This window comes from Sorex fumeus, unplaced genomic scaffold, assembly GCF_029834395.1.
Source record: "Sorex fumeus unplaced genomic scaffold, SorFum_2.1 ptg000129l, whole genome shotgun sequence".
Classification (NCBI taxonomy): Eukaryota; Metazoa; Chordata; class Mammalia; order Eulipotyphla; family Soricidae; genus Sorex; species Sorex fumeus.
The window spans coordinates 7,117,391-7,130,034 of record NW_026606186.1 but is presented as its reverse complement, the minus strand read 5'-3'; the positions used below and the strand labels follow the sequence as shown (position 1 = coordinate 7,130,034).

General features: G+C 42.5%; 1 protein-coding gene across 4 annotated transcripts in view; it reads right to left on the bottom strand.

Moving 5' to 3' along the window:
* STRBP (spermatid perinuclear RNA binding protein) overlaps positions 1-12,644 on the bottom strand; it is a 138,240-nt gene that overhangs the window by 57,262 nt on the left and 68,334 nt on the right. For all 4 annotated transcript variants that reach the window (XM_056138512.1, XM_056138513.1, XM_056138515.1 and 1 more), the window contains one exon: positions 5,674-5,840. In XM_056138512.1, the coding sequence (XP_055994487.1) occupies positions 5,674-5,676 (3 nt within the window). In that variant the 5' untranslated portion in view covers positions 5,677-5,840. Of the gene's footprint in view, positions 1-5,673; positions 5,841-12,644 lie in introns of those variants that run through there.

The window sequence follows — 12,644 nt, the reverse complement described above, 5'->3', positions numbered from 1 at the left end:
CATGTAATACAGAAGAATCATTTTCCCAAGCTATTTACAAATGTATTACATTTTCAACCAAAATATCCTTGAGATGGACTTACTTAAAACTCAGCTACATTCAAAGTAATTAAATTCTCATCTTAGGCCGCACATAAAAATTAACATAGAATGGGGCAGAGAGGAAAGAGCTGCACTCAGAAGCCGCTATTTTGGCCCCCAGGTCAGGAGGCTCCAAAGGCCACAGCCACGTTAGCAGCCACAGGATACTTCATTCCAACATGTCTCTGGGAGAGCAGACACTGACACCCTAATTAGGTGTGTCACCTACCAACACTACTCATCTCGAGACAGCAAAAGTCACAACAGGAATGCAACACAGAACCCCACCATGCTTGGTGAGCAAAGACAGGAGCCCTGAAGAGCCCTCTGAAAAGAGCTTTCGAGAGGAAATAGTGAGGATGTTTAAGGAGCTCAAAGAAACAATGGAGCACACAGTAAAACACAAGAGCACATGATAGCAGAAATTAGGAAGCCACAAACAAAAAAATATGGGACTAAAGAATTTGGTAGCTGAAATGAAAAATAAAGGAAGGCCTCAGCAGCAGAGCAACCAACTTTGCAAGAACTGAAAGGGCACTTTAAGACAGTACAAATGTCACAAACACACCAAGTGCTACAGGAAGATTATTATCCCATAATAATCTCAGTCAGTGTCAATGGTCTAAATGTACCAATTACAAGAAGCAGAATGGCAGGATGGATTATAAGAATGAATCCAAGCTGCTGCTGCCTACAAGAAACACATTAGGAGAGTGAGGGCAAACACAGTGAAACAACCCTCACAAGAAAGAAGGGTGGCCATACGTGTGTCAGACAACAGCAACTATTTAAAAAGTTTTAAAGGTTGAAAGAGACAGAGAAGGTCACTTCTCAATGATCAAAGAACATTATCAATATCACATCAGGAAGCACTCACACTCCTAAACATATATGCAACCAATGAGGGGCCATCCAAATAACTGAAACAGTAGATTTGAAGGAAGACACTGAGATTGACACAGTAATAGCTGGGAGGAAACACAGTTCTGTCCCCTCATTAGAGGGGTTTTGATGAATTCAGTCTTTTTGGAGGACAACATGAGCATTCCTAAAAAAAAAGTTGGAGCTTCTTGTATAACCCACTAATTCCACTCCTGGAATATACCCTATGAGCCCCAAAATACAATGCAGTAAAGACATCTATCTGCACTGCTGACAATAGCCAAGAGTTGAAAACAACCTAAATACCCCTTAGCAAATGAGAAGGCTTAGAAAATATACACAATAGAGTACAACTCTGTAAGAAGGAAGAAAGAGGGAAAAAAGATGAAATCAAGCCCTTTATAACAACACTGATCTATCCAGAGGGAAATAAATCAAATATGATTTCACTAATGTGAAATGAACAAAATGAACAAAAGAAAATAAACAAAAAGCAAAATCAAAACCTTGCACTACAAAAACAAAATAGTAGTCACCGAAAGATCAGGGGAAAATGGGTGGGTTTATTGGGTGAAAGAGCAAATGTACGGTGATGACAGAAACTAGAATTTTGGTGCTGTTATAATGTAGTACTAATACTAACATATAAGGTTATCTACCTGAAAGTTATACATTATAAATCATCATCACTTTAATTTTTTTAAATACTCAAATAATTTTGAAACTAATTTATGTATTAAGAATATTAAGACTGGGGGGGACTGAGGAGATAGCACTGTAACACTGTCCTCCTGTTGTTCATCAATTTGCTTGAGCGGGCACCAGTAACATCTCCATTGTGAGACTTGTTACTGTTTTTGGCATACTGAATATGCCACGGGTAGTTGCCAGGCTTTGCCGTGAGGGCAGGATATTCTAGCTTGCCAGGCTCTCCGAGAGGGGTCGGCCACGTGCAAGGCAAACGCCCTACGCGCTGTGCTATCGCTCCAGCCCGCTACAACAAAGTATTTTTAAAATTTTAAAGCAATAATTAAAATAGCTTGCTAGCGAAGCAGAACCCAGATACAGAAATATTTCATAAAAATTTAAAAGTAAATCCTTCACATTTATGAATCACACATCTAAAAACCTTTATCTATTTCCAAATTTACAAATAGCATTTAGAAACATGCACCACCACACAGAAAAATGAACAAGAATAACTTGGTGAGCTTTCATACAGCCAAAAAAAGTGCTTCACTTACAAAGGCAGCTGCAGTCTTTACTTACATGAACTTATATGGTAATATTTTGTTTTAAAGAGTTTACCACAAAGTGTTTGTAATTCTTGCCTTTTGTTTTTGTCTTGTTTAATGCTTTAAAATCATGTTAATTTGGGACCAGAGAGAGAGTACAGCAGGTAAGGCGCTCATTTTGTTCACAGCTAACCCAGGTTCGATCCCCAGAATCCCCCCCAAACCCACCAGGAGTGATTCAGTAAAGAGTCAAGAGTACTGCCGAGTGTGACTCAAAAACAAACAAAAAGCTACAAAAAAAATTATACTACCCTGTACACTTGTGAATCGGGACTACAGTATCATAATCCCTTAAAAATGAAGCAAACTGGGGGCCAGACAGTACAGCGAGTAGGGCAGCTGCCTTGCATGTAGCAGACCAACACCCCAAATGGTCCCCGAGCACTGCCAAGACTAGGTCCTGAGCACTGCCAATTGTGCCCCCTCCCTGAATAAGAGGAGGAGGAGGAGGAGGAGGAAGAGGAAGACCATGCGTGAGGCTCCTCCGAATTTGTGGAGCATGGTCTTAAGCATGGCTGTGGCTGGAACCAGCAGTCTTCAGCTGCCAGGGATCTGCTCAGGGTGGGGAGGGAAAACCAACCCACACATGAAGGAACCAGCAGAGGAACCCAGGTGTGCGGGACCCGGGGCATAGATCTCCAAGCCTGCCCGGATTGGGACTGGGCCTCCTCCACCCAGATTCCCCATCTTCCAGTATGTAGGCATGACACCCACACATTATCTCGCCCGCACAGCAAAGCCTGGCAAGCTACCCATGACATATTCAATATGCCAAACACAGTAACAACAAGTCTCACAATGGAGACGTTACTGGGCCCGCTCGAGAAAATCAGTGAACAATGCGAGGACAGTGCTACCGTGCTATCAAAAATTAAATAAGAAACCCCCACCCACCCACCCACCTGCCATCATGCAGGCAGAGACCCAGCCCAGTGCCATGTCTCCCAAACAACACGATGCCACCAAATCTTTCCAGAGAACTGGTCCAGGTTGAGAGCTCTCGGACCTTCTCAGAATGGGGGCGGGCAGATATCTCTCTGCCTGAAAAGGGAATGTGGATGTAGCCTCTGACATAGAAAACAGGTCCGTTACACGACTGAACCTCATCAAACTGCCGAAACAACAAATTGTTTCAGAGATAAAGCTCCTGGACCACATGCTGGAACACCTCAGAATTTCATAGAACTGTCAGCCCAGTGGGAGCACAACAAATCTGAAAGGAAAATTATGCAGAAACCCATCATGCTCAATGATACTAACCAATAATGCGGAAGGCTCAACTAGCACCAGCCAGTACAGCAGATCCGCAGACAGTGATTTTAGCAACATCCATGTGAGATATAACAATTATTACAAATTGACTAGTCTTGATCTAAGATTAGATCATTCCATTTGCCTTTGTGTTGTAACAAATACCATAAAGTAAATCTGTTTGCACCTGCAAGAGGGCAGGCTGGAGTTATGGGTGGGAAACTAGGGACACTGGTGGAGGGAGGGTCACACTGGCAGTAGGATTGGTGCTGGGATCAATGTTGTAACATTTTTAAGGCTTGAAACAACTATACAATCAACAACTTGGTAAGTTCATGCTGCTATAATTTTTTAAAGTTTTTAACCAAATAAAAGAAAATGGCAAGTTAATGTTTTCTACATGCAGAACTAAAATACTAGTAGAATTTCAACTAAACTATAACATCTTTCGTAAGTCTTTTCACACTAAAAATTTAGGGTAAAAATTCACACAACCTCCAGAAATAAGTATCAGGACAAGTGGTTTTTAAAAACAAAAGCACCAGAAGTTAGTCTTTTTTAACATCTCAAATTCAACAAAAGAATTTTCCGGGGGCTAGAGTGATAGCACAGTGGGTAGGGTGTTTGCCTTGCAAGTGGCCGACCCGGGTTCAATTCCCAGCATCTCATTTGGTCCCCTGAGCACTGCCAGGAGTAATTCCTGAGTGCAGAGCCAGGAGTAACCCCTGTGCATCGCCAGGTGTGACCAAAAAAGCAAAAAAAAAAAAAAAAAAAAAAAAGAATTTTCCAGAGCCTGAAAGAAAATCCAAAGGAACAGAGTGCGCGCACAAAGCCCCCCACCCCTTACATGCCCCCCCTCAGGATTTCCAGTTGTAGCCCTGAAAATCGCTGAACAACACTTCTCATTGTGACTGAACCTCTGGGCCCACCTGGGAGCAGTTTTATTGCTAGAGTGGCCCCTGGTACTCTGCGAATAACACCAGAAAGCCCTCCCCCACCCCCTCAAAGATGAACTTTCCATAAAGGCAAGGTATCCTACTTATTCGCTTCAGTAACCCAAATATACTGAATATTTACTATTTTCAAAGTGAATGGGAAAAGGTGGCTTTTGAAGGTAATAATCCCATACATTTTCATAAACTACTGCACAATCCTCATCACTAATCACGAACGACTGACTGAGGAATTTTGTTGTCTGTCGTTTGCTTTGAGGGGTGGGAGGGACCCACATCAGGTGATGCGCAAAGGCAACTCCCAGTTCAGTGTCCAGAGATTGCTCCCACAGATGTTTCGGGGGACCACGCAGTGCCAGGGATCAAACCCAGGGCTCCAATGGCGAAGCATGTTCTTTGAGCTATCTCCCTGTTCTGGCTGAGCTTTTAGTTTCCACAGGACACTTTTGATAGAAGACTAGAGAAAAATGACTTAGCGCTGAAGGATTGGGGGGGTGGGGGGGAGGGGGGCTGGAGGGTGCATCATGTTGTTGTTGTTGCTTGGGCTTTCTGCAAGCAAAACATACACTCCAGCCCTTCCATCTACAGCCTGGCCCAAAATTTACATGATTTCTAATTCAAGGTGGGCTGAAGCGATAGCACAGCAGGTAGGGTGTTTGCCTTGCACGCAGCCGACCTGGTCGGCCCAAGTTCGAGTCCTCCGCCCCTCTCAGAGAGCCCGACAAGCTACCGAGAGTATCTCGCCCATATGGCAAAGCCTGGCAAGCTACCCCTGATGTATTCAATATGTCAAACACAGTAACAAAAAGTCTCACGATGGAGATGTTACTGGGCCTGTTTGAGCAAATCGATGAACAATGAGAGGACAGTGCTAATTCAAGGTCACCTTTCACCATTTGTATGTTTGCTCTGCTGGTTTTACTAGAAAATATTATTTACATGCATTCCATCCTTTGTATTTAGGCTCACGGGGCTCCATCTGGTGGTTTCAAAGAGTCACACTAAATCTGAACTAATTTAATTATTCATCTTTATCAGAAGGAAGCCCTGGAATCCAAAATTTAAATATATATATATACGTCTAAAAAAGAAAAATTTAAGCCAAGTGTTTTTCACTTAACATTGCTAACTGCTAACATTCAAATTTTGAATTATGAAAATCTTTTTAAAACTGAATTAAGAACATGTAAATAATAACCATAATAACCTACCATGGTTCTCTATAGTATTTTAGCTTCTTTTTCCGATCCTTTCCCCTCTTTCTTGTCGTCTTGGCTAGACACTGTTTTGTGTCACAGTACCTCCTCATAAGCCTGAGTCCCTGACAGCTCAGAGTCAATACAGAAAGATGTGTGAAGACTTGTTCTCTGGAACACACCTGCACGGGAACAAAAAACAAAAAAGAAAACCACATTTACTTTCACATTTGAGTATGACATCCATTAATGTCATTGATAAACTGGAAACAAGCTCTACAGAAGAAAATCCAATTTCAAACAAAATGCTAACACATCCCTTGAAAGAGGAACCAAGTGACCTGACAAAGGAGTGATGCCCCTAATAGTCTCCACATGACAGCAAGCTGACTTGTACCGAACATCTTCTTAAGAACAATGACAAGACTCTCTAGCAGAATCAATGTGCAATTAAGCAACAGAGGTAACAATTGACTTGAAGATTTTCAGTTTAAGCAATGGAGTTGCAAAAGTCCGAGTGTGAGTACACTTTATCTTTGCATGCAGCACAGCCAGGTGTGTTCCCCCAGTACCACAGAAGTTCCCAAGAGCACCACTGGGAGGACAGAGCTGGGAGCAGCCCTAAGCTCTACCTGAGATGCAGCTCAAAATGAGAAGTGCAGGAGAGCAAGTCTTGTAATTAAGATAGGGAAGCCAGTTTTAGGCACGTCAATTTTAAGATATTCTTTAAATATCCAAGGAAGAAATGATACAGAGACAGAGAATTTAGAAGAAAAGTCTGGAAGTTATGATATAAATTTGCTTTTGTTGCTTTTTAGGTCCGAAAGCAATAAAAGCACCAAGGGAACATATGGACCAGTGAATGAGAAAAGTAGAAGCAGCTGCACAACTGCATTCAGAGGCATGACCTGAGAACAAGCGCAAAACGAGAACTAAAAGTCGAGTCAAGAAAGCTTGTTACGGAGGCCAGAGCGATAGTACAGTGGGTAGGGCATTTGTCTTGCACGCAGCCAGCCTGGGCTCAATCCCCAGCATCTCGTATGATCTCCCAAGAACTGCCAGGAGTAATTACTGATTGCAGAGCCAGGAGTAACCCCTGAGCATCGCTGGGTGTGACCCAAAAAAGGAACAACAACAACAACAACAACAAAGCTTGTTATAAAGAGGCCTGGGAGATAGAATGGAGGTCCTGGATGGAGTCCCAGTCTGCTGCATCCAAATCAGATTCAGTTCTCAGCACAGCATACTCCCCTGAGCACCCCTAGGTGTGGAGGGCATCAGCACTGCTAGGGAGGCCCAGGGAGGCCCAACACAACAGGGCATGGCAGCATCACATCCCTGAACCCTCAGCCTGGCCTACTTAGAACCACCATGGAGCCCCTGAACCTCCCGAACTTGGGAGGACCCAAAAAATAAAATTAAAAAATTTATAAAGGAGATAAACATGGTATGATCTTTATACTGGGCTGGTGTGATAGCACAGCGGGTAGGGAGTTTGCCTTGCACGCGGCCAAACTGGCTGACCCGAGTTCGATTCCTCCGCCCCTCTGGGAGAGCCCAGCAATCTACCAAGAGTATCTCACCCACATGGCAAAGCCTGGCAAGCTACCTGTGATGTATTCGATATGCCAAACACAGTAATAACAAGTCTTACAATGGAGATGTTACTGGGCCCACTCGAGCAAATTGATGAACAACGGGAGGGCAGTGTACAGTGCTACAAATCTTTATACTAAAAACAGGAAGGGGTAGGGGGAGACAGAGAGATAGCACAGAAGGCAGGGGATGGCTTGTATACAGCTGACCTGGGTTTCACCCCGTTATCCTATATGGTCCCCAAAGCCCTACTAGAAGTGATCCCAACGTGCAAGCCCTGAGCACCACTGGATGTGGCCAAATAAATAAATAAATTAAACTACTGGCCCACATCCACAAGAACAGAACCAACTGGTGCTGGTGCAGATATGGCGAGAAAGGGACCCTCTTTCACTGCTGGTGGGAATGCCGACTGGTTCAGCCCTTTTGGAAAACAGTATGGGCTATTCTCAAAAAATTAGATATTGAGCTCCCATTTGACCCAGCAATACCATTCCTGGAAATATATCCCAGAGAGGCAAAAAAGTATAGTCGAAGTGATATCTGCACTTGTTTGTTCATTGCAGCACTCTTTACAATAGCCAGAATCTGGAAAAAAAACCTGAGTGCCCAAGAACAGATGACTGGCTAAAGAATTTTTGGTACATCTACACAATGGAGTACTATGTAGCTGTTAGAAAAGATGAAGTCATGAAATTTACATACAAGTGGTACTACATGGAAAGTATGTTAATAAAATGAGTCAGAAAGAGAGGGATAGATATAGAAAGATTGCATTCATCTGGGGAACATAAAGTAACAAAATAGAAGACTAACACCCAAGAATGGCCGAGATTAGTACCAGAAATTTTGCTCCATGGCTTGGAGGCCAGCCACACATGCTAGGGGAAAAGGCAGCTCAGACAGAGAAGGGAACATCAAATAAAAGGTGTTGGGAGGATCCTCCCAGGATGGGAGAAGCATATTGAAAGTAGACTATAGACCAAACATGATTGCCACTCAATGCCTCTTTTGCAAACCACAACACCCAAAAGGAGAGAGAGAACAGAGGGGAATGCCCTGCCACAGAGGCAGGGTGAGATGGGGGTGTGGGGGATGGGAGGGATACTGGGATCCGTGGTGGTGGGAAATGGACACTGGTGGAGGGATGGGTATTTGATCATTATATAATTGAAACCTAAGCACAAAATGTGTAAGTCTACAACTGTACCTCATGGTATCTCACTAATAAAAATTAAAAAAAAATTTTAAACCAGAACAAAAATAAATAAATAAATAAAATTAAACTAGTAAATAAGAAAATAAAACAGGAAAAGCAATACAGGGTGACACCAAAGTTCCTGAATACTGGTCACTTTATTGAGAATGCTTGTAATGCTTCCAGATACCTGTATCTAGAAGTCTGACATACTACTGTGTAAATCAGTTCTGCCATGTTTTACCATTCTCAGGAACTTAACTCCTACATTATTCTAGCATACTTCTGGGCCCATTTGGGGGAATATTTTTAACCTGAGAATGTGAAACCTCCCTTTCAAAACTTCTAATTCATTTAAATGAAATTATTCATTTCCCAAGAAACAGGTATTCTATTTAGTACTCATTTTGCACCAAGGTCCTCCATAGGAATAGGAAAATGACTGTTTCCAGGGCTATACTGCAATGCACTAAGTTTTAAAATTAAACCTTTCCCTTACTTAAGACTACAATTTTATACATAGTTTATCATGGTTCTCTGCATCAAGTACCCACATCAACCTGCCCCTTCATAAAAATTCACATATACCTTAATACAGATTTCTTCTTCATTGAGCCATCCCTTTTTCCTTTAAAAACAAACAAGCAGGACTCAGGGCTAGAGACAGTACAACGGGCAAGGTGCTTGTCGTGCACAGGACAGGCCTGCATTTGATCCCTGGAGGTCCATATGGTCCCTGGGCCCAGAGCCAGGAGGAAGCCTTAAGCACCACAGGATGTGGTCTGAATTCCCCTCCGTTCCCCCCCAAAAAAGAGTTACCCCAGCAATACAGCCTAGCAGCAAGGGCCTGACTATTCAGACCTCCGCCCAGGGACAAGCATGGGTCCCCAGGGCTACATCTGGAGTGTGGAAGGGGTGGGGGGGATCCAGTGCTCGGGGTCGGGACTACATTCAATTCCTCACACATGCTAGGCGTGTACTCTAGCATGGACTTCAGCTCCCTGACCCCCAATCAACAGTTTTTATCTTATGACATTTCTATTACTCAGCACGGCTTTTAACGAACTGAAAGAATTGCTTACATCTTCTTCACAGTACCTAGCACTATGTTCTTAACTCAGAATAAATTAAAATTTGGATCATTTTTAAGTAACAGGGACTTTTTTTAAGCGCACAGGACCTTACACATGAGGCATGCACTCTAACACTTAATCCAATGCACTGCCTAAGATTTATCCTTTCTAATAGAATATAAAAACTGCAGAACCTAAGGTTCCATCTAAGAGCACAATTAGTTTCTCCCCCATTTAGTTGTTCAGGGAGTAGCTGGCTGGGAATTACTCATGAGAGTGTTAAGTGATGGGCTGTGTGACTACAGTGGGCTACTGGAAAATAAATTAGAAGCTGATTTCCTCAAATACCCCAGTGATTCTCGGGAACTTCTGAGCTTTTCTGTATCAGCATAAATATCATTACTTATGGATTCATTTCACCAATTTTGAGTTAGTCCCCCAAAACCTCTACCGTTCCTTTAAACACATGCATTCTTGGCATAATTCTTAGTAATTTTAACAACCACATGCATAATCTTCTAAATAATCCTAATCTTCTAAAATTTTGGTTCTTGATTCAGACCCCACTTAATGCCACCTTCTTGTACATACCCAAGGACATCACTCCAGTGATCATCTCTCCTGTGTTACTTTCCTGGACCTTTTCTCTACCGAAAGTCCAATACTCAGCCCACATTCAGGCCTAATTCTTTCAGCTACACTTTTGATTCCCATTTCCTCCCTGCTTACCTTCATTTAACCCCAGCCAACCTCTCACCCCAAGGCTACACTGAAGAAGTAGGTGTTTAGGTCCTTGAGGATGAGGACTTGCATTGTGTTTACTGTGGCAAACAATTCTCAGTCCTCATTAACAGGTGCCGCACAACAGCCTGTTATAGAAACACTTACTTCCTTTGTCTCCCATCTAATTTGCCTGGTTCACCTCCCACTTCATAAATCACTCTGCCCTAGCCTTTCTTTCTTATCTGCAAACCTCTAAACGCCAACCTACCTGAGAACTCAGGCCTCACAGCTAAGCTCTTTGCTATCTTACACATGCACTACCTCAGCCATCTCTTATCTGCGCTTGAGACCTTAGATGGCATCTATATACTAAGGAGCCAAAAATGTATATATCACCAAGTTCTATATTCACGTTCACTTCATAAGCAACAGAGTCCTCTAGATGTCAAATGTATCTTAAAGTTAATGTATGCCAGGTCAACTCCTTCCTGTCCCCTCAAATGACAAAAGTAAAATTAAACTTAGCTCTTCCTCACCTTCCCTCTATCAAGAGATTTGGTAGTTATAACATCTCTCTTCCACTCAAATTCGCACATTTCCAATCCATCAATCCCCTTTACTTTGTCATTTCGCTTTCTCACCTAGTTTAATTCTCAGCAATACCATCCAAACCATTCCTTTAAAACAAGATTTTTATTAAACAAATCATAGCGTATACAGATATTGAGTTACAACGGTATATACTTAAAACTTTAAAATACTATAAAACATTATTCCAGTAAGAATAATAAATGAGGTCATATCATTGCTCTGCTCAGAGGGGCCAGAGTAACGACGAAACAGGGAGGGAGGGTGCTGGCTTTTCCTGCAGCCAACTCAGGCTCCATTCCTGGCATCCCATCTGGTCCCTTGAGCACCACCAGGAGGAATTCCTGAACGCAGTAACCCCTGAGCATGACCAGATACAAGGGGAGGGGAAAAAAAAAACCCTTTTCATCTCAGAGAAAACACCTTAAAGCCCTAATAGTAAGAATCCTATTAACTTATCTTATTCCCTATTATCCTCCTCACTTAGTGACTTCACTTTATTATAAACCCATCCCTGACTGATAAGAAGTTTCAATACCCCAATACACCTCTCACTTTATTCAATTTCTTGCCATAGAATTTACCATAGGTTTATCATTTTTTCTACCTTATTATTTTTTTTAGGGCTGGAGCGATAGCACAGCGGTAGGGCGTTTGCCTTGCACGCAGCCAACATGGCCGACCCGAGTTCGATTCCTCCGCCCCTCTCGGAGAGCCCGGCAAGCTACCGAGAGTATCTCGCCCGCACGGCAGAGCCTGGCAAGCCACCCGTGACGTATTCGATATGCCAAACACAGTAACAACAAAGTCTCCAATGGAGACGTTACTGGGCCCGCTAGAGCAAATCGACGAATAACGGGAGGGCCTTTACTTTACTTTTATTATTATTTTTACATCTAGAAAAATGCCAGGCACAAAGGAGAAACTCAATTTCCTCAAACTAAAATTTTCTCATAGAGCGTCACATTTGAGACTCATCCTGAAAACCACTGGGGAAAAAGAACAAAGCTTTTCTTCTTTTTTAAATTCAAATTTTTACCAACTTTTATTTAAGTAAGACAGTTTTACTTAGAGAAAAATGAGGGGAGAGGGAAAAAAAAATGCACGTTCAAGAAAGAAACTAGGTTTCTCCAGAGGGGAAAAAGTCCAAAGTCAACATCTCTCACTGAGATGCGGGCTAATCTCCAACAAGGTGAAAGTGCTTTTACCAACTTTTAAATTGGGTTGGGTATGTATGTTTTTTTCTCTTTTTATTAATTTTTTTGGGCTGGAGCGATAGCACAGCGGGCTGGAGCGATGGCACAGCGGTAGGGCGTTTGCCTTGCATGCAGCCAATATGGTTGACCCGAGTTCGATTCCTCCGCCCCTCTCAGAGAGCCTGGCAAATTACAGAGAGTATCTCACCTGCAGGGCAGAGCCTGGCAAGCTACCCGTGATGTATTCGATATGCCAGACACAGTAACAACAAAGTCTCCAATGGAGACGTTACTGGGCCCGCTCGAGCAAATCGATGAACAACAGGAGGACCGTGACCGTGATTAATTTTTTAAAATTTTAATTTTATTTTCCCTTATATTTTATATAAACACTGTGGTTTACAAAGTAGCTCATAATGATTTGTTATGAGTCTTCAATATTCCAACACCAATCCTACCACCATTACAAACCTTCTCTCCACCAATGGCTCTAATTTTCCCAACCACTCTGTTCATAGGCAGGCCCTCAATAATTTATTTTATATTGCTTCTTATCAATAATTTGCTAACAGAATAATAAAAAAGCTTCCTTAGAAGAAAGTTACTGTATCT